This window comes from Scatophagus argus, chromosome 10 (assembly GCF_020382885.2).
Source record: "Scatophagus argus isolate fScaArg1 chromosome 10, fScaArg1.pri, whole genome shotgun sequence".
In the NCBI taxonomy this organism is placed as follows: domain Eukaryota; kingdom Metazoa; phylum Chordata; class Actinopteri; family Scatophagidae; genus Scatophagus; species Scatophagus argus.
Genome location: NC_058502.1, coordinates 4,238,117 through 4,259,849, shown reverse-complemented (window position 1 = coordinate 4,259,849; position 21,733 = coordinate 4,238,117). Strand labels below are relative to the sequence as shown.

The following is a 21,733-nucleotide window of genomic DNA, read 5'->3' as shown; positions in this document are numbered from 1 at the left end:
GCTGTTCTCACGGTTCTGGTCTTAACACACAATCCCTGTGTGAGAAGGGAAGATGTGAAAATTGCTTTTACTTCTTAACAGTGTGGCTTTAAAGCTGAAGCTGAGATTTAAGGTTCACATATCTCTAACTGCTACATTACACAGTGCAGTAAAAGCACAGTATTTCTCTCTGAGAGGTAGCGCTGGTCCCTCAGAAGTGCACGTCCTTAGTTACTTCCCACCTCTGTTGATGCCTCTGTTTGTGTCCTGATGGGAGGAAACTTCAAACGGCGCTTCAGAGGTAACAGTTCAGGGTTAAGGGGGAAGTGGTAAGAGTCGAGGGATTAAAATGGAACAAAGCTGGAAGAGTCTGGGTGAGATCTTTATTTCAGGCACGGAAAGAGAGCCTCTTCCTCTGGTGGCGCCAGTCCTTTGCCACTGTTCCATTTCCTCTTCCTCCTTCTGGTCTGTGCGCAGAGGCTCGGTCACCTTCATACCTCCATCTTCTCCTCTGGCAGCCGTTCATCTATCAACGCATCTAACCTCACCTCCGACTCTCTGCAAAAGACTGAAGTTGCAAAGGTTAATCTAAACTGAGAAGTTGCACCTCTGTTGATATTTATGCAACGTGCCAAAATGAAATTGTTACAGCCGTTTCCTTGTCTTACAACACATGAATATAGTTCGGGTTTTTGGACTGTTGGTCAGACCCAAAACAAACAAAAAAAAAAGAAAACAATAAGAGAGAAGAAATTGTGACTGAATTTTTATGATTAATCAAGATAATAACTGGCAGAGACCAACTTGCTACTGATGAAAACATAACAGCTACTGCACAAACAAGACCACGTGGTGAAGTTGAAAGCTGAGGAAACAGTTTGTGTGTTTTGGCACTTGAGTTCATATGAAACTATTTCCAAGGTCAAGAATAATGAACATTATCACTTAATTTGACTGGTGATCCTTGAACACGACATAAATGGGAATTATTCTTGAAAAATGAAACATAAGTGTAGAGATACAGCATATACACAAAGGATCTTTTTCTAATTTTTTTCAAGAGAAGTAGAAATCATTGGACGTGATACAAACACTTACTAAAAATATTAATAATGATATTCTGCCACACAAACATCCTTATAAATCACTTTTCTTTATTTAAATCAGCGTTAGGCAGTTATGCTATGAACAACACAGGAAAATAAAAACCGTGACAAAAAGAAAAGACATTAAAACATGAGAAATCCAGTTAACATTAACTGCACTTGGCACTGGATAGACGTTCATGGAAAGAGGAAAAAAAATATACACATTTATTATTCTCAAAATCGAAGTGCGTCCAGTAATCATTAAGCCAACCGTTGGGAGTGAAAGACCGGAGAACTTAAATGTGGTCTCCACAGCGTTTCATCATCCGTAAAATACCGTTTTATTTTCCCAGTTTTGCGGTGCTCTGCGCCAGATTCGAATCCGTCTCACTGTCAACCTGCGACTGCCTCGGTTCTTTGGCGGGTCTGAAGGAACACGACGGGTGAGGTGCCGTGGCGTCGTCACAGTCTCTGATATAGTTACAACTGCTCACACTCATTCGTTCTGCTTGAGGTTTACACCAGCAGAGGAGGCAGAGGCGAGGCTGTCTGATGAGGAACAAATAACATCACCCCCAACCCCACACACACCTTATTATTCGCCTGCAAACCCCGAAGTACCGTCACACACCCGATGTCAAGCTCTGAGGCTATCCTTTCTGTATTTGTCCCTTTGTAAATCAACCATCAATTCTTCATAAAAACATGGAGGAACTTCTGTTACCACAATACACTCCATTTATAATGGTAGTAGTGCACAGCAACAAAAGAGAAAGTCAATGGGAAAAAGTATGAGTGTAATTCAAACTCTTACATCCAACAAAATGAAGGAAAAGCAAAACAAAAAGAAAACCCTCTCCCAGAAAAGAAAAGTCATGATATCGTTTATAAAAACCGACATAAAAATGTGATCAGTTCTCGCTCACCTGGAACAGATGCTGAAAGCGGCCCGTGGCTGTTTGTGCTGGACCCTGATTGTGATATTACAGACTCTTACAAGTGGCTTAGAAACTTTGCATCAATTTATCCCCTGCGGAGGTTTAATCAAGGAAGGAGAATAATCTTTCCAAAACACTCACCACTGTGTTTACCTGCCGAATTTAATTCACAACACAACTACTTGCAGGTAAGCACGCAGAGTTAACATTTACTGTCCTGGTTAGTACTCGATCAAACTCAGACTCCAAAATACACCAGCAGGGCAACATTAACCCTTCAATTTGTAGTTTAAGTAAAAGAGAGGTTTCAGTGTAGATCCGCAAAGACGGAATCGGTTCTCAGAGCTTGCGGGGAAAAGTGTGAGCGAATCCCAAACCAGGAGAGAACAGAGACAGAGAGAAGAGAGGGGGGAGGAGGAGGAGGAGGAGGAGGGGGAGGAGGAGGGGGAGGAGGGGGAGGAGGAGGAGGTGACAGCTCAAATCCTTCTGATGTTTGAGGAGTATCAAGAGCCGGGAGACAAAGGAGAAAGAAGAGGGATAAATAGATATACGCTGCAATGTGGGCGAGAGGGAAATGTGTGTATGCCGCATGTGTGTGTGTATGTGTGTTTGTGTATGTGGTCTGTTCGTCCAGTGCTTTATCTGACGGTGACTCCGAGTTTTTCCAGCACACGGACTCCTTTCTCCTGGTACTCCTCCCGGGTCAGCCAGAAGTTGTCCTTGTCCTTCATGATGTCAGCCAGCACGGCTCCGCCCAGGAACACCATGTGCTTTCGCCTGGGAGGATCCTCGATCCGGATCTTAAATTTCTACAAAATATGAGGACCCAGAAACATACAAGAGGGCCAGTTTAAAGATCAGGCTGTTGCGGAGTAATAGGAGCATTTAAATTCAATTATTTTCACACTTTGCTTAAATGGTGCAGATGAAGAAATTCATAGGTTATTTCAGAAGGCTGCGATCGGACAAAACATCTACATTTTATGACTAACATCACTGCTTATGGCTATCAAGAAAAAAAAGACCATCTACAAACCTGAGGAAAGTGAATTAGTTGTGTTTTAAGAAAGTGTCTGTACATTCAAATTATTTAACTGCTGTCAAAGCAAATGCAAAACAGTTTTAATAATTTTGGTACCCAAGGCCAATTGGCTCAACCAGCACTATTGACAAAACATAGCATTAAAATAAACAGCTGGAGGGAGTAATATGTGGAGTGACAGCAAAACATGGAATCAAAACTGAAACGTGACTGACAAGAGAAAAGTGGATCAAAGGAAAAGAAAAACAATTTGCATGAATATCATTTTAAGTGCATGAAATTGATATTGAAGACGGAAACCATTGCATGAGGATATTAATAGCATGCAGCATTAAATATTGAGGTCAAGCGGTTTGAGCGTGACAAGCTGTACATGCAATCCTGACATTAAGGATGTTAGCAAACAACTTCCAATTTAAACATGAGGCGATGCCGAGTATTACAGGCATTTATTGAAAATCATTTTTGATCATTTTATGAATTTAAGTGCACCATTCACTCTCCATTGTCTCCGTTTTGGTCTCCACCAGCTCCTGAATATGTGAAGCAACTGCCCACAGATGTGGAATCCACACAGAGAGAGCAGTAAGGAGTGAACCAGATTTTCAGGTCATAAATTCACAACAATTGACTTAGATGCTAAAAAAAAAAAAACACTCCAAAAAACTGAGGAGTCATAGGTGTCTGTGGGTAAGTGACACATCTCACACTACACAGCCTTCTGATCCCTTGTTAATCTAAAAATTGATGAGTGCACAACCAGCCCTCCACTCAAAATCAATGCCATCAATCCATCTCAGATACGATTTACGCCGACGGTGACGGTGATGTAAACTCCGCAAACCACTGCTGAAAGAAAAATCAACTTCTCTCAGCTCAGTATGTTCCAGTCATATTTTCACCAAATAGGGCAAAAGATACGGCTTCTGTTTGTCGCTCACATGGCTAGCTGTCTAAACGTAGTCCTAAACAACAAACAAACAGCTAAAGGTGCGAGCTACAAACAGATGTGGTGTATTTCAACATGTTTTCTGGAAAATCAGACTGAGCATTTTGTCTATCAGAGAACTGCAATTTGCAACTGGAATGATGAAGTTTGTGTTGTTACCACTTTTTCCCATGTCAGTAGAGGAATCCATTGTAGCCGAAATGAATTTAAGCTGACCACAGCCTCTGCTCTCTATGAAAGGGTAAACTACAAGCTTTTCAGCAGCCGTGTCTCAAGCCAACAAACCAAAGCATTTGGTGTAAAAACAGTCCTCTGTCTTGTTATACATTTGAGCTGCTTTCAATGTAAGATACATGTGTAAAACACTATCGCTACATATAAAGACTTCCATTAAAGGAAGAGATAAACAGAGTAAGAACCAACTACAGTTGTGGGCAGAAGAGTAAAGCACATAATGACTTGCTTTTAAATGTATGAGTCATCTGTAGACCTTTATTTACAAAACAGTTCTGTGCAAAATCATTCTTCGTTTCTTTTGGGATACTGACACGGAGATGTAATGTAGTGATATTTTTCCAAAACAAATATTCATGATTGGGGAGCAAACCTCACATATGTTATTATTAAAGTGTTCAGTTTAAATTAAATTAATGTCTGTTGACCTCTGGCACCACCTGGTGGTGGTCGGAGTGCACTGCACTGACACATAATCGTGCTTCTAAACCTCGCAGATGAGAGCGAGACAGACACAGTACAAGCACCAAGTGAACATAATTCAAGTTGTTTAATTTACTCTACTGTGAGCTCCCAGTGTGGGATTTAACATCATCAGGACAAAGGAGATGCTGTCAGGGGTCAGTTGTTGTTTACGCACTAAACTGTTATTCCCTGTGGTTGCTGTACCTTTACTACTCTCACAAGAGGGAAACCCCACCCAGACTGACTTAAACAAACCCAGAGAATCAGCTGGAAATACTAATTCACACCAACTGAAAGGCCTGGTGCAGTAAAGCCAGACTTTGCTTCTTTAAACTACAACTCCTACAATACAACTGAAACTAATCATGTTCTAACTTGAGCTAAAGTTGAAGCCTGTTTTAAAAGTCACAGTCACACGGTGAAACAGTCTTAGCTCAGAGTGGTTCTGCAAAGCCCTTCACATAGTCAGAAGTATAATTTTAATTGAGGCGCTAAGGACGAAGATCTCACCGACAGCTTGTCCACATCTCCCTTGAGCACACGCTCCAGGTACAGCTGCTTGAGCTCTCTCTCCAGCCGAGATGGCAGGCCGGGGTACATGGTGGATCCTCCTGATAACACGATGTGTTTGTAGAATTCAGGCCTGAAGACAGGACAGAAAGAAGGTAAGAACAGGAGACCCCTTATTTGCTTGTGTCTAATTTGACTTTCTTAAGTCCTCAAATGTTGAAAAGACATTGCAGATTCAAGTCCCTCACTGAATTCTACCAAACAGATCATTCAGCTCCAACAGCAAGGAATATATGATGTACCGTTTCCAAGTGTAGTTTCTTGGATATTTCTACTTTTTTACATGCCCAAAGATCAATTTTCATACTTTCCATACAGAACTCTAGGGTGCAAAAAAATATTTAGTCTGATGTCCAAAACCATCTCTTGCCTCAATGGGAGCTCTGCTGGGCCAACACCACCACTCTGCATATCTGTGAGAGAGCGTGTGCTGTGACCTGTTAATGTTGTGTATTAGTGTGTGCCAGAGCTGAAACACAAATACCAGTAAAGAATATATTTGACCGATGTCTTTATAACAGTGGAGTGCATCTGTGCACTTTCATTAGCCTCACCTGGTGTCTATATCTGCCGCCTGGATGGTGTTGAAGAGGAGCTCGGCCACTCCGACACCCTCCACGTTGATGAGGTGGGGCTGGAACAGAGCCTCCGGGGCCTCAAACCGCTCTCCTCCCACCTTGATCACACGACCATCTGGCAGCTGGAGATGTGGAGGAGGGATGAAAAGATGAAAAGAGGAGGAAAAAAGAAAATATGACACCACTGAGGAGGTATGACTCAACAGAGAGTCATAAATCTTGAATTTAAAAATCGAGAATGATGCTGTTCAGTGGTTGTTTGTGATGTGAGACAGGAAGTCATAACATCGCAATAAAGCTTTTTAAGCAGGATTTATGTTGTGTTGTCTTAAGTGTTAAAATAAAGTCCTATGAGACTCTCATAATACTGTACAGCAGGTTAAATCACAGAGAGAGAGTGTAGACTCCTAACTAAGTAGAGCGAATGTGTGTGTGTGAGACTATAAAAAGGCTTCATTCAGCCGAGGGCAGTGGGAGGAAGTGGAGCCCAGCCACCGCCGCAAAGTGGCTGCACAGGAAATGATGTAACGCACAGTTCAGGGCCCTTCGGCCACAGTTACATTGCCCTCCTTGTTTCGGCACACTCCCGCTCACAAAACAGTACTTACACGTACGTGTTCACACACCTACACACACACAGTCGCCTACACTAACCCAAACACTCATGGTCAGTGAGCTCTGAGACACAACATGTGCTCAGTAAGGCGTGCAGTAACACAGACTTCAGGACCTGCGTTTAGATTCTGTGGTTCCCTCTGCAGGGAAAAGGGCCTTGGAAAGAAAAGCAAGCCTGGTGGAGGAGAACTGCACCCCCATATGTTTGAGTCCCAGAGAAAACAGTTAGTCAGCAGCACAGCCCTGTCCTGAAGCAACCAACAGAGCCAACAACGGCCATGTGGCAGTCTACTTAACTCGGTGCAGAAACACATTTAGTAACCCCATTAGCTTTGATCACTTAAAAACGCTGCCACATTTTAGTAACAAATCCTTCCCCAGGAGGAATTCTTTCTGCAATGATATTTTAAACAGAAAAAGTAATAACAAAAATGAGAATCTCCAAGAGCTGGAAATATGTTGACGTCCTATTTTAATATAGCTGCCTTAAAAAAAACAACAAAAAAAAAAAAACAAAAAAAACCCACAGCTGCTTAATGTGTCTAACAAAATATGGCTGAGTTAATGCAATGCTTTTGAGCAGTTCTTACACATTAACATCCTAAAAAGAAAACCATTCTCTGTCCTCACATTCAGTTTCAGTCTTCATATTTCTGTTTTTCTTCACTCCTCCATTTCTTTAATAAGAGATGATTTTTTTTAATTGTTTCATGGTGATTAAAATTGCAGAAATAATAATTATCTTCCGTGTGTTTTTAATTAAATGTTTGCATCATTAGAATTCTACATATATTCCACAATACTTTGTCTTTATCCCACATGAGTATGTACCGTGTATGATTCCACCAGCACGGTGGTCTCCAGCGCCAGCTTCTGCTCCTGCTCGATGTTGTAGCCTACGTAGCACAGCTTCTCCTTCATCATGCGCACCGTCTCAAAGTCTGCAGAGTGGTTGAAGGCGTAACCCCTCAACAACAACAACTGCACAGACAGAGGGAGAAAGAGGGCAGTGGAATGGGAAAGAAAAAGCAGAAAGAGGGTGAGGACAGTAAGGAAGCATTGTTCTATTTTTTTAAGGGGCTTACTGAGATATTGATGATAGAACTAGAGCTAATGTCCATAAGAGCCTCTTACTCCTTGAATAAATATGATCATGCATGTTTAGCCTTTAATTCAGGCTCATGATTATAACCCATTTAAGACACTGATCTCTGTATTTGTTACATTAAAAGTTTAATGAAAATATGAACTCAACACACTGTTTAAGTAAAATGATGGCTCTACTACAATATGATGTAGAAGCACAAGCCTTACCTAGAGTCATTTTACAACACATTTATATGTTGTACATGCATTTTATTGAGGGCAACCTTACAAAAAAAAGCTTGCTGTCGAAGGCCTTTCCATGTATAAACAAAAGTTTGAATGAACCCGCACAATTTCTAAATCAATCAAGGGGGCACATTTGCACTACAGTGACACAGGTGACTTGTTTTTCCCTTGTAGTTTTTGCTATGTCTTTGTTACTCTGTCTCTCTCTGCGAGGTCGGATACCTTGATGAGGTAGCGGGTGATGTCCCTGCCTGCAATGTCCAGGCGTCTTGTCAGGTGAGGCAGGCTGAAGCCCTCATAGACTGGACAGATGTGAGTCACACCATCACCAGAGTCCACCACCACACCAGTCAGAAGGCCTAAAACAAACACACACACACATATTAAATACTCCACAAGTCTATCAACGTAGGTGTGTTTGTTTCTGGGTTTTATCCAGTGTGTGCTTTGGGCAACAGATTATCAGCTTCATTGGCTGGCTAAACACACAAAACCTGCAAACATGACACATACGAAGTACCAATTAACTGCTAATAACTGCGAGAACATCATGAATTGCTGTTCATGTGACCGTCTAGACTTTTTGGCACAAAGAATATCATATCTGGTATCTAAGGAGTCTCAAAACAAATCTTTACACAAACTATTTGACGAAGGTGTGGTAGTTAGATGCTGCCACACAAAAATATTCCCACAATTTAAACAAAAAGCTTTCCGTCTCTGAGCTACTGAATTACTAATTTATTCTGGTATCAGGGTAACTAATTTGGGAGTGAGAGGTTTGGAAGAGGCTTATGGAAACTGTAAGTCAAGAGCAGAATGTTAAGGTGGCTTTGCACAAGCATGTGTGTCTTCTTACCTTGGGCATAAAGTGTCAGCACGGCTTGAATAGCAATGTAGACACCTGCAAACTGGTAAGTCTCAAACATCACCTGCAGGAGCCAGAAAACAAACAGTAAGTACAACTGTTTGCTGATAAAAACAAATACACTACAGTACTCACTGATTCAAAGTAATAACTCAAAGAAATATGTAAAGAGGCCAATTTACCCTTTCTTTTCCCTACACGCAACTACAAAATTACCTCCAAGCTGAACACACACAGAAATGAATGTTAACATACCTCAATTATTTTCTCACGGTTCTTGGTAGGGTTCATGGGCGGCTCGGTCAGCAGGATCTTGCAGTTGCGGGAGTCGATGTTGAGTTTCTCTGGGCCGAAGGTGTAGTCCCACAGGTGCTTCATGTCATCCCAGTTCCTAACAATGCCATTCTCCATGGGGTAGTTGACCTCCAGCATGGAGCGCAGTTCACTGGCCTCATCTCCCACCATCAGGTCCTGGAGGGAGGGGTCAAAGGTTAACACAGATAAATATTTAGAGGCTCTGCAGTGCAGCCCTCCGTGTGTGAAACACAGTTTGGATCATTCAGGGTCACTGGGGATAAGCACCAAGTACAGTTTATGGCAATAAAATCAGCAATTTCAATATGTCCCCTTCACACTGACCTGCTGGTCTCATGAAATCAGATAAACCAGAGCATCAAGCTTCCACTCGCCTTGAGACAAGTTAACTGTCAGAACGACGGACGCATCCATGTCTGCCCAAAGCAGCTTTTTGCTTTAAAACTCACTTACCCGGCATGCACAAGAAGCCATTATTTTCCATGCATCTACACCTGGAAGCACTTCTGTTTCCCTCTAGCTACAGTAAACCACTTGTTTTAGTACAATTCAACTAGCTGCATGCAAAGCAGCCTGGCAATATAAACAACCAGTGGGTTAGAGCTCAGTGTTAGCCACACAGTCAAGCATCTCACGTTCCATTTGGAGACATCAAAAGCCGACTGAAGGCAGCCATTTTATGGGTTCATCCTGTGTGCTTTGGCATTAACAAAGTACCAGTCACAGGCATCGCCTCCATGTGGCCTCAATAAAAAAAAAAAGTAAAAAGAAAAACAGAAAAACAGATGTGCTACCGTCTCAAACTTTCAGCTGTCTGCCATGCTTCCCGGAGTTTGGACACTTCCTCTGCACTTGTAAAGGTGAAACACTCACAGATACTAAGGCAAATCTTTGGAAGTGACGTTCCTTAAATAAAACATGTTTGTGGAACCATAACAGTAAGGTAAATTGATCGGTCATGCATAAAGATGCACAACATCCATCATTTGGCATCAAGCATTCAAGCTGCAGCTGACATTTTAAGTTCTGTTTAGCCGAAAACTGGTGTGATTATTTAAGCCCTTAAATAGCAGCAGGCTTGAAGGGGGTGGGGTAGCTGTCAGGATGCCCTAGCAGATCAGAGACTGTGAAAATGGAATCAGTCCAAAATCTCTTTTAGCACTCCATCGATAACAGCTGACCTATGATTCATCACAGTCATTCCCTGCAACACTTTCAGCTTGGAGAGAGGAGTGCATTAACGTAAGGGCTGTACACCTACCAGACTCTCTGCCACTCATTTGGCCAACAACAATCAAACTCAACGTCAAAAATCAGCAAACTAGTTGGGATGTAGAAAAATGGAGTCATTGTGTGAGTAAATAAGGATGAAAGAAAACGCACACAAAAAAAAAAACATCTACGACAAAAAAAGATTGCATAATTTATTGGTTGAAATCAAAACATGACAACTCTTCGGAGCAGGCAAGAACAGGAGGCACACACCAACCTGAACTTACCATCTTCTGGGCATTCTACTTCATCATGGGAGAACAAAACATGAAGGAAGAGGAAGGTAGATATTAAAAGAAATGAATAAACAAAGGAATTGTAAAGAACAGGATAGAAACAGGGTGCATTCTAAAATAATGGGAAACTGACAATTAGACCTCGGGTGTCTAATCAATGATCTATATCTAGATCACTGTATCATTTTTAGACAAAATGATAACAGAACAGAGTAATTCTGTGGCTTTGATGTAGTGCTTAACTAATTTTGCTGTTATGAGATTTCATATATTGCTTTTTCACTCTTGTTTTCAGATTATATCTTTGCCTTATCGCTGGTTTACCGACCAGCTTCACCCTTGAAATCGAGGCTTTCTCGTCAACCAAAACAATCATTCAAGGAACATTGAGTGGACCAGTTCTTCTTACCTTGATCTCAATGTTTCCAACTTTGGCTGTCGAGCGAATGATGGGCCTCCCAACAAGCGCAGGGAAGATGTGCTCTGGGAAGTTGGAGCCTGCATAACCACACTTGACAAACTAAGAGAGAGAGAACCAGAGCACAAAGGAAGTGATGAGAAAATACATTAAAGTACTGGTGAGGTACACTGTGCAGTACAGTTAGACAGCACTGTCATCCTGCTGATAACAGGGGGCTTAAATAGCATTTAGACTGAGATAAACTGCCAGCACTACTATCCCAGCACCTCCATGTAAGTGTGTGTGTGTGTGAGAGAGAGAGAGAGAGAGAGAGAGAGAGAGTACTGACAGTTGTGAAAAATATCTTCTTTAACCTTGAGTACAAGGGTAAAAAACTGTATATATGTTGTTACGATTAACATAAAGCTTTTAACAATAGAAATAAAGATAATTTTGGGTTTAATGAAGTGTGTTGTGTTTTAATGGTGGAAATTCACAAACTATTTCAAATCTGGCTATAATCTACAGGGCATTTCAAAACTGAGAACAGAAGATTACATTTTAAGTCACAGATCATGACTGCAATTTATAATAGAATAAGATATTATTTTTTGGTCAGATTCAAATGATGTAGAAATTAATCCATGTGACTATTAGACTTTTTTTTAATCCACAATTCAACATGATCCATAAAGCACTGTTTTAAAATTTAACCCGTCCCCCTGACATGGGGAAATACAATGGAGGAATTGTCATTTATACCAGCAAACCCAAGAAAGTGAATAAACAGAGCTGAGTTTGATCTTCTTTTTCTGCTGCATGCGCTTGTAGGCACACAAAGCTAAGTGCAACTGTCAAACTTTACAGTGGAATATGATGTAAAACAGCAAGTATCAGGGCTCTGAAAATGTGTTGGTGACATATGCGGCTGTCGCTCAGACTCCTCTCACTTCCTCTAGACTTATCAGCTCACACACGGCTCAAGAGTATTTTTTTTCGGGCTTCTCATAATGCTCTTCACAAGTCACATCTAAAAAAATCTGTCAAAATTAGTCATGCTGAGCCGACATCCTCTTTGGCTGCTGACAGTGTTTGAAAAGGAAGTCCCTGCAATGCGAAAAAAGGCAGTGTTACCTGTGTGAAATGACAAACTCAGCAAATGATATGTTATATGGTGGATGGGACAGAAACTGCTCGTTTGGGATACACACCACTGACTTAAAAGCCATTCAAATTCAAAAGCCTGATGGACTATGAAAGCAGGCCGCTAAGCTGCGACAACCAAATTGCTTCCTGAACTGTCAACCCGTCGAAAGTCATGATAAATGAAGTGAAGATAAGTGAAAACACCGTTTGAGAAAGGGCGAATGCAGACGTAGAAAAAGTTTGCGGTATATCATTTGCAAGGCCCACAAACATCACTAAGCGCTAATTACGTGACATTTATATCCGGGAAGTTGGTGGTGGTAGCCGCTGTGCAGGAAAACATCAAGGTGGTTCCTCAATTAACCTGACACGGCCTGGCTAACGTTACACCTAGCCGGGAATGGGCATTAGTTCAAAAAAATGCTGCAGTGGTTCATACAAAATGTACAACGTTAATGGCCCTGCAAATTCCGCACCCTTTGCAAAACAAATCACAGAAATAACCGACGCAGCTGCCAGACAGTATAAACCAGACAGCCAGCTGTTCAATGCTAGCAATGAACTAGCACGTTAGCTCGCTACCTTAGCTTAGTAACCGTTGATAGCAAATGAGCCGTTATTCGTCTGCCTCAGTTTGGGGGTTCATGTCGATGTGAGAGTTATAGCAATAGCTGTGTGTTCAGCTTTTATCCAGACATTTACATACACCCTACGTGCGGTTTCTGTGTCAGCTATGGATGAATGAAAATTTGCTGGCTACCAAGCTAGCTAGCTACCCACCCAGTTAACGCTAGCTACCTTGGACGCTGACAGCCTGACTTCCTGTTTCAGCAAATCGTTCGACATAACGGCGCAGTTTTAAGCAAGCCACGGATTGATAGCGTGTCAAAGCAAAGCGGCAAACTTACCCCGGTCCCATTATCACAGACCACCACTTTCCTTCCCTGGCTGTCCATTGTGTAAAAGCCCAGTTGCCGCTGAACCTCCCTCAACTTTCTTCTGCAAGCCGGAAGGAAGACACACCAACCCGGCCAAGAGGAGGAAGGGAAGGGTGCTCATCCGGTGTGAGACAGGGCCGTTCAAATGACAGTCACTCCCTGTGAGATTGCTGTTAAAATGTTCAGCTTCAATCTCTTTGCGTCAAATGCTCAGTTTTACAATCACAGCAGATGCAATGACTTGTCTTAACGCACTGCGAAAAGCAAAGTTATCTTAGATCTAAACTGGTAAAAAGAAGCACAATGTCTCGGGCTGAGACAAGCGTAAATGTTCTAATATGGCTACACATATTTTATTTATGTCCTAGAACAGGATCTGGATCTTGATAGCATGGACTAACTCGTGAACACATTTCAAAAGAAACTATTAATAAGTGGTTGACTGATATGTCTTCATAAAGAAGGAAAAAAATACTAATTATCTAAAGCATTATTAGGGAAATGTGGGAGAGATCATCATGCAAAGCATTCGTGTGTCCGTTTGACTGAAGATATAATCAGTCTAGACATGATGAGAATTATTTATCATCAAAAACATGAAGACGTAAGATAAATTTAATACATATCCTGCAACAGTCTCATCAGTTTTATTTCCCACATTTGCAGAGTTTCATATCAGCGAATTGAAATAGCCTGCTTTCACACAGATCGAAAACAATTTGTTTTGAGAAAGACAGGTAAAAACTGGTAACAAAAGCCACAACAGCTTCACTTGCTGTCAGTCTACATAATAATAATAATAAATTACCATTCAGAAAATATATCATCTCCCATACCAGTTATGTATATTCCAACATTTGTCTCTTCTACTTTAAAAACAAGCTGACATGTATTAGAATTAAAACAAACACACAGTAACACATAATTAAGGTTGGTAATTTTGTGAGTTTCAACTTAAACCAAATTAAACCACAACATCTGACTTTAAGAAGTAATATTTGGTGTAAATCAAACAAACTGCAGATTTGCTTGTGTGCACAGATGGTTACACACTGAAATGAATGTGCCCGTTAATAAGTAGGAGGGTGTTGTGCCTCTCTATGCAAATAGCCAGCAGGTGGAGTGTTTTCACCAAAGCTACAAGATCACTCTGCAAACTCTCCTGTTTCCATATAACCCCTCATACCTATGGAGTATCTGAATTCAGCAGGAGGCGACAGACAAAGCATTCAGTCTCAATGTCACCCATCACTGTCATTTGGGGGAACATCATTCTCTGGGTGCGAGAATGCTTGGGAACATGAGGACCTTGGCCTGCATGAAAGACAGGTTGGGCAGTGCAGAGATCACCCTGCCAGCCTCCACACTCAGCTGTTCATCCTGCTGAGGTCTCCTGAAACACACACACACACACGAACAGCTTGAGTGTTTTAAGATCAAGACACACAGAGAAGACGAGGAGATGCTGCATTATTAATAGAGTGAGAGAAGCTTGTTTGTCATGTAGGTTTTTGTTTCTTTGTATAAATGGTTTCCAATGATAAATACAATGAAATTTCAATATGCAAATAAAACAAACGAGCTGACCAGACTGAAGTGCTGGTTTTCTCCACAGTGGACATCAGGCGGCTCAAAGTGTCCTCCATGTGGCTACTGTTAGCACCGGTTTCCACTTTGCTGATGGTCAGCTCATACAGCTCACGGTCAACTCCTGAACACGTGACAAACACTCTTCAAACATGTTATGAAAGGAACAAAACAATCAGTGGGTCTCAAGAGGTCTACAGTGGAGCGGTGGCTGCTCTGAGGCTGCTTCGTGCAACATGAACCCCATGAAGGATAATAAAAGTACATTTGTGAAGTTTCACGTGCTGACCTGGAGGAGGGCCGTTGCTACGGCTGCTGCTGCTGCTGTGGGATCGGCTCTCCTCCTCAGGACCAAAATAATCCAGGTTGAGAGCAGAGCAGCCTGTGCTAACACAAAGGGAGGAGGACTAGTTTATTGTCGTGGGGTGAGGAGAGACGGAGAGCTTGATTTCTTATTCATAAAAGGAGAATGAGCATCCACTTTGGACTGATGTTTTCTCCTTTTACTGAGGCAGACACAGCAAACAAAGCGCAGCAAAGAAATGCAAAGCTGCCGACTTTTTTTTATATTCCGATTCTGAGCCCATGCAATAGCTAAGCCTCCTCCTCATGAGGAAATAACATGAGTCAGGTGACAGGAGGCCCAAACAGCCTCAGTATGTTGTTGAAGCTTCCATCTTGATCGGACGCAAACGGAAAAAACATTTTAATCATTTAAGATGGGAGAATATTGTACATATTATTGCTTAACACCTTCAATTATCTAGTAGCTACACACCAAATCTCAACAAGCTGCGTAGTTGTTTCAATACTCCAACTTTGCATTCATCCATAGAGAAGAGTGACACAGCTTCAAAAGGAGGGGAAAGCCGAGGAGAAAGAGGCAAAATCAAGCAGAAAGATCAACTGATTTATTTCAGTATTTACAAGGATTTTTACAAGTCCTTATTGCAGTGCATTAAATCGGTATTTGAGCAAGAAAACTGAAAACAAAAAAATGATTTTTGTCAACAAGCTATAGGTCCAATTCCACTCGAAATGAATTGCTGGCATAAAGGCACAACTCATTAAGAAATACTGTAACTGCAGTTACAGAGAGTTGTCATGGAAACACTTTCGACTTGTAATGAAATACTGACAAGTGTATTTCAGGTATATTTTTTTCCAAACTGTAAGTGCTTTGGAAACAAATATTCCTCTATCCTACTCAGCATGCTCATACAGTATACACGTCAGTGCACAGGGAATTAAAAAAACAAAACAATAAAAGCGGCATAAAGTGACAGCAATAATCACAACTGCAGTCTGTCAACATTTTTCTCTGGTTTTAAGTGCGAAATCAAGTCTAAGATGCATTTTGTTTCTGTTATGACAATAATTTCTCAATCACAGAATAAATATGAACAAATAAATAGTTTCAATCAAAAAAGTAAAGACACTTTAGAGTCAAATAAAGCCAAAAACTGGACGATGCTATCAGATTTATAGTGCACATCAGTGTTACGCACCTGGGAATGGGTGAGTATTAACACTGGGGGAATTAGGAGACTAATCTCCACAGTGGCCACCAATAAACTAAAATTGTTGTTGGGATAAACACATCCATTAAATCAATATGGCACGTGCTGAGACCACACACCATGAGCTGACTGATATTTAGTTTAGTGTTCAGCAACCTCAGACTGCATGTGATGTGGTTTTAAATTCTTTGTCAAAGGTGGTAAAAGAGCTAAAGGGGGGGGGGGGGAGAACAGGGCAGCCAGTACAGTGTTTCCCATTTTATTGTTCTGGAGCTACTCTGAAGGATGGATAATGTTTCTGCTTGGCTGTATGTCTATCTTACCAACAGACCCAAAAAGTAAGGTGACTTTACTTTTTTATTTTACTATTCAGTGGTAAAAGACAAGAGGAACTTAACTGAAATGGCAAAACGCTGCTGAATGAATAGAGAGGAAACACAGTGTAAATTAAAAGAAAGAGACCATGCCCTGGAGGGAGAGAGGAGGAGTCCAGTGGAGCAGACCAGAGTAAACTCTCTAAAGTTTTGGCTTCTTAGAAGAAGTCAGGTAGGGGATGGCTGATACTGTAGTCTACTTCCGGCCCCAGAAGTGAGGGGCTGGTTGAGGGGACGTACCGTCCTGAGAGCTGCTAAGGCCACGGCTGCTCCAGTCCTGCTGGCCGGAGGGCAGCGCCTCCTGCAGAGAGAAGTGATGGTTATCTTAGCCTGTAACGTGTTGATTTCAATGGTAACTACTGACCATTAATGAAACAGAAACATATGTTGGGTTATGCTGTTGATTTGAGAATGTGTATAATATTTAAGGAAGACTGGGGTCCATATGTCAGAGGCAGCATCATTCAACTGCATTATACAGTGTAACATAACATGTTCAACAAAAGCCATTTATAGTTTTAGATTAGATTTGCTGTCATTTAGGATGGGAGAAACTGAAAAGACGATGGTGACAGAGGAGGAAATTTAGCCAAATGTTTACAGCAGGATGCATGAGAATTATGGGACAGGGCTCAGAACTCACTTTTTCACAACCTTCCCTAAACTCCTAAGGATTAGCATTAACACTGTCCCACAGCAGCCACAGTGACGAGGGTGTCTGCAGATTGGCCAATTGATTCATCAGTCTAACACGAGTAAAATAAAGGTCTTCAGTCATATCTATTGGCTATCTCTCACAAAGTCTTTCTAGTCATTTGTTCTACAATCTGATGCAGCTGTATTAAAATCAAATCAAATTACTCAGACCAACTTACCTGCACTGAGTCTGCTGATGGGACTGTGGTCTCCTGGGGTCCCGGAAGTGCTGGTGCTGAGCCAACTGTGTGTCCTGGAGGACAGACAGCAGGCCCAGAGTCTTTGGTGGGCTCTAGCATTCCCTGGTGAGTGAAGAAAAACAGTAAGAAAACAAATGAGGAGACAAAATATAATGTATGACCCCCCAAACCACTCATCATGCTCCATCTCCTCAAATGAATATTAACAGTTGACTCACCAGGCTGGAAGCAAAAGCAGGTACAGCCACAGGTTGCTTCTTCATGCCAATGAACACCTTTCAACAGGCAAAGACGCACAAAGTAAAACTGACTTCTGTCTAAAGGAATTACAATTTATGCAACAATGAACTGTGTCACAAGCTCAGCTTTAAAGGGAACAAATCACTATACAACAAGCCCAGTACATCTGGCCTTAGATCCACTATGAAGGACATTTCCCTTTAAGACTTAATGTTGAAGCATTACCTAATTAACCAGCTTACCAGTGAAGCAGTCTGGATCAGTGGTAAACACAAGTTTTTATGTTTTGTCAAACTCACAATGTTCTTTGTGTCCACACCGAGGCACCTGAGCAGAGTCATGTTTGTATGGGAACCTCCCCACTGAAACTGGAGGCCAACTGCATGGTGGAGGTCCTGGTGTGTCCAAAACACCTCCCTCTGAATCCTGAGAAATGGTGTAGACATAACAAGCAGCATTTTGATGACAAAACTGCAAAGTGAAAGTGAGGTTTAAAGGGAACCAATCCAAATACAGATGGTGCCATTACATTGTGCAATCAACACTTACTTCATAATAATGTATCAAAGCAATGTCTGTTGCCAGTCTAACAAATCCACCACCATCATGGCCACCACTGTTGCCAGGAGGTCATGCTCACCCCACAGATTTGGGACAGACTTCTGGCATGTCCTCCTCCTCCTCCTTCTCACTCTCAGGGAGGTGTCCGGCGTGAAGCAGAGCACTGAGGCAGACCACATCCTCCTCAGCCTCCATATCTGGAACCTCCACCTGCGGAAAACTGTCCAGGACAAGCTGCTGGACACGGCAGGAAAGAGTCGCCTAGTCAGGAAAAAGGAAATAGGATTCATTAGTTAAAATCAAATGTTTAAAATACGTGAGCAGCTTTTGATTGACTTAAACTTTTGAAAACTTAGCAAACAAAATAATAACACAGAAAGGAATACATGAGGAGGAACTGTGACAAGGTCTGAAATTTTCTTTTGATTAAAACAACTGACAACTTCAGGCCAATAAGAATTAAGTATTCTGAGTGACCATTTTTAACAAAAAGTCTCTCACCTGACAGCTGTTCCTCCGGGAAACCCCACATTGCCTGTCCTCCTCCTCAGTGTTCCCATCAGTCTGCAGACTGCTGACTTGTTCTCTGGACAATGTCCAAGGTCTTCCCCCCTCCTGGTCCTGGAACTCCACCCATGACTCCCCTACAGCCTCCTGCATAGGTGCTGAGCAGAAATCAGCAAAGCTGTCACTCGGTGGGAGGCTTCCCAGAATCTGCAACCCTGCATCGGCTGTTTGGACATGTCCTTGGTCCCTGTGATGCTCTAAACCGCAGTCTTTGAAATCTGCAAAACCCTCTTCTGTATGTGGGTCAGACTGTGAGTGGTTGGAGGTAGGCATGGTTTCCTGAGTTGCAGATTGGTCGTAATAATGAAAACCCTTCTCTGCCTCACACCGTCGAGCCGCTAGATCTACTACACTCTTGTTGATAAAAGAGTCAGTATTTCTGTTGTTTCCTGCCTCTTCTTCCTCATCATCAGTCTGATCCCAGTCAGTCTGATCCTCTGAACCGAGAGAGGAAACATTTGGTTCCAAGTCTGCAGAAGGGCCCTCAAAAGACAAATCATCGCAGAAGGATGCTAAGTCCTCTGAAGCAGACTCATATACACTAAATGTTTGGGGGACAGTAGAAATGCTCTCCTGCACCTCTGTGGTTTGTAAAGAGTCAAAACCATGCTGCCTGCACCTCTGACAGTCCCCAGGCTTTCCTGATTCCTCCTCCCAGGCACGACGCTCTCCAGATGAAATAAAGGCTGCTGCAGTTTCCTGAGGCTGGTGATGGTCCTGAGATGGTAGCACAGATGCTGCATCTCTTTTCTCACAGTGCTTGACCGTAGTGCAAACTCTTTCTTTTGCTTTACATGCACAATGACGTTTGGGCTCAGAGTCCATAATAACCTCATGTCTTGGATCACAGATGTGTTTACTCAGTCTGTTGGAAGAGTCTGTCCCTACAGCTTTGTCATCCCATTGCTCTGTGCTGCCCAAGGGAGTGAAGCCACAGCACCAGGGATGTGCTGCCTGCTCTGTAAACACAGTGAAATCAGCAAACCCTGTTTCCTCCCTGGGAGAGAATACACCCACTGCAGAAACTATGTAGGTGTCAGAGTTGTCTCTTTCAGAGAAGCCATTTGTGAGGTGCACACGTGAGTCAACATTATCACTCTGCTCTTCAGCATCCAACTGGACCCTGCCGGACCCCAGGTTCACAGAAGATGTGAGCTGGGATTGTTTAACTGCATGATTAAAGCTGCAGCTGGGCTGATGGGTGGCTGGCTTTATGGTGGGAGAAGGCTGTCTGAGGTTGGATGGTGAATCAGTAGAATCAGCAAAGCCAGAAGGCGAACAGGACATCCCAAGGGAGAATCCACCAAAGTCCCCAAACTCGTCCTCCTCTGATCCCGCCTCCCCATCACCATCAGAATCATCCAGTGGTGGGGGGGAGGACGAGTGCAAGGGCATGATGTCTGGCTCCATGGGTTCTCCTAGCAGGACCTGAAGGCCTCATGCACCTGAGAGAAAGTGAAACAAACAGGAGGAGCATCACGAACGACAGCTTTTTGGGGAATCTGGGAAAATGCTTCAGTGTGAAGATGAAACAAAATACTAGTGCAGACTGTCCTTTCTTTATTGTTTTACATACTGTGACCTCACGATTTGTCTCAATGAAATTCTGTTTGTTCTTTTTATGTTTTTTAAAACAAAACACTTCATAGTGCTGGTTCTGATGGCCAATATACAAACTTAAAATAATGTAGTATATCAAAGTGTTAAAGCCAGTGCATCGGAGACAGTGCATCAAGTTAGTTATAAACTGGTTATTTCCTGGTTTGTAGGTGAGGAACTTAGTTCAGCTGAGAGTGTTAAAAAAAAAAAAACAGGAACTTGGACACAACTGATTCAAACTTGAATCTTCAAAAAAAAATCTGAACTTAGACAAAACTTATTGCACGAACTCATCTGTTCACACACCCTCGTTTTGTGCCTCTCAAAAATCATTTGTCACACTTTTAACGTCTAACTGAGATGTGTCCCTCAGCACACCCCCTTCTGGTGCTGATCCTGGAGTGGAAAAAGCCAGTACTGTTGGCAGTCAGATACCTGATACGGGAAACATTATCCGCAGCTTTGTGCTGCTTCAAGGCAAGTCCAAACCCTACAGCAGCCACTCCAGGATCAATGGATTAGAGCCTGTATTAAACCTTCAACGTTAACACACAGGAACTGTCAGCTTCTGCTATAAAGAAAACCAACACGCTGACTGAAATCAACATCCTTAATAGTTATTTTTACATGACAGATTCGTATTCGTTTGGCTTCACGGAAAGACGGTAAGACAAAAAAAAAAACAACGCCGACGTCCTGCCATTTTCTCCAGTCTTTTAGTCCTGGACAGACAGGTGTCATGCCAAAACATGGACATTTAAATGTGAAGCCACGTAAACACAAGCTGCAATGAAATTTAAACACTCGCCAAACATGCTGTCATTTATGCTAAGCTAGGTATTTATGGATAATTGTATGTTAGGCTTTAATTACGGTGCATAATCCACATCCCAAATCGCATTCCGATGTCTTGTTACAACACAGCCCTGATTAGCTTACATGACGACCAGCTAGCTAGTGCAGCCAGTGCTTATCTTCACACCAGCTCTCCGTTAAAAAAGCGACCAAACGTTGACATGTTATTTAAACGGGGCTAACAGCTTGCTACGTACACTAAGTGCCGGGTTTTTATTTACCAACCCTCATTCTCTTTTCCTCCTCGTCACTTCTTGTCTGTCGATGCCGCAGCCTTACTCTCCATCCTCTGCCACCAGTCTCTCCAAGTATTAAACGGGACGTGTAAAAAGTGAAGAGCTCTCACGTTGTTCCGTTTTCCGATGTTGCGATTACAGCTCCCGAAGGAGGAGCTGTAAAAAAAAAATCGCTGGGTTCTATTTTGCAGAGCAGAAAGTGACCGCTCTTCAAAATAGACGATCTTCCATATTGTTGAAAGCGCTGTGGGAATGCGGACAGCACCTCCTACTGGACAGACAGCTCTCTTTTCATAGATGTTAGTAGCACAAATATACATTTGGTAATATATA

General features: G+C 42.3%; 2 protein-coding genes across 4 annotated transcripts; both read right to left on the bottom strand.

The window, feature by feature from the left end:
• Positions 1-2,462: 2,462 nt before the first annotated feature.
• LOC124066369 (actin-related protein 2-B-like) lies at positions 2,463-13,342 on the bottom strand. The gene is made up of 9 exons (XM_046402713.1): positions 12,936-13,342; positions 10,891-11,001; positions 8,914-9,129; positions 8,650-8,722; positions 8,013-8,149; positions 7,290-7,439; positions 5,820-5,965; positions 5,206-5,338; positions 2,463-2,814 (listed from the first exon to the last, which is right to left on the bottom strand). The coding sequence occupies exons 1-9, from the start codon at positions 12,981-12,983 to the stop codon at positions 2,644-2,646; spliced, it is 1,185 nt and encodes a 394-aa protein (XP_046258669.1). The 5' UTR covers positions 12,984-13,342; the 3' UTR covers positions 2,463-2,643.
• Positions 13,343-13,593: 251 nt separating this feature from the next.
• aftphb (aftiphilin b) lies at positions 13,594-21,625 on the bottom strand. Of its 3 annotated transcripts, none has more exons than XM_046402709.1 (10): positions 21,386-21,625; positions 18,645-20,155; positions 18,223-18,404; positions 17,882-18,008; positions 17,561-17,617; positions 17,322-17,444; positions 16,687-16,747; positions 14,842-14,934; positions 14,553-14,676; positions 13,594-14,358 (listed from the first exon to the last, which is right to left on the bottom strand). In XM_046402709.1, exons 2-10 carry the CDS (start codon positions 20,118-20,120, stop codon positions 14,235-14,237), a joined length of 2,367 nt encoding a protein of 788 aa, XP_046258665.1. In that variant the 5' UTR covers positions 20,121-20,155; positions 21,386-21,625; the 3' UTR covers positions 13,594-14,234. The 3 variants fall into 3 exon arrangements, with proteins under 3 accessions (XP_046258665.1, XP_046258664.1, XP_046258666.1); XM_046402708.1 differs by having other exon boundaries at positions 21,390-21,623; XM_046402710.1 differs by lacking the exons at positions 13,594-14,358; positions 14,553-14,676; positions 14,842-14,934 and having other exon boundaries at positions 15,442-16,747; positions 21,390-21,613.
• Positions 21,626-21,733: the final 108 nt, after the last annotated feature.

Coding starts and splice junctions, on each gene's coding strand:
- LOC124066369 (XM_046402713.1), bottom strand. CDS start 12,983: ATGGACAGCCAGGGAAGGAAAGTGGTGGTCTGTGATAATGGGACCGGG. Junction 8,150..8,649: donor GCTGACACTTTATGCCCAAG/GTAAGAAGACAC, acceptor TGTTTGTTTTAG/GCCTTCTGACTGGTGTGGTG. Junction 5,966..7,289: donor TGCTGGTGGAATCATACACG/GTACATACTCAT, acceptor CCACATCTCCAG/CTGCCAGATGGTCGTGTGAT.
- aftphb (XM_046402709.1), bottom strand. CDS start 20,120: ATGGAGCCAGACATCATGCCCTTGCACTCGTCCTCCCCCCCACCACTG. Junction 17,618..17,881: donor GTGTGGACACAAAGAACATT/GTGAGTTTGACA, acceptor GCCTGTTGAAAG/GTGTTCATTGGCATGAAGAA. Junction 17,445..17,560: donor CTGCTTTTGCTTCCAGCCTG/GTGAGTCAACTG, acceptor TTCACTCACCAG/GGAATGCTAGAGCCCACCAA.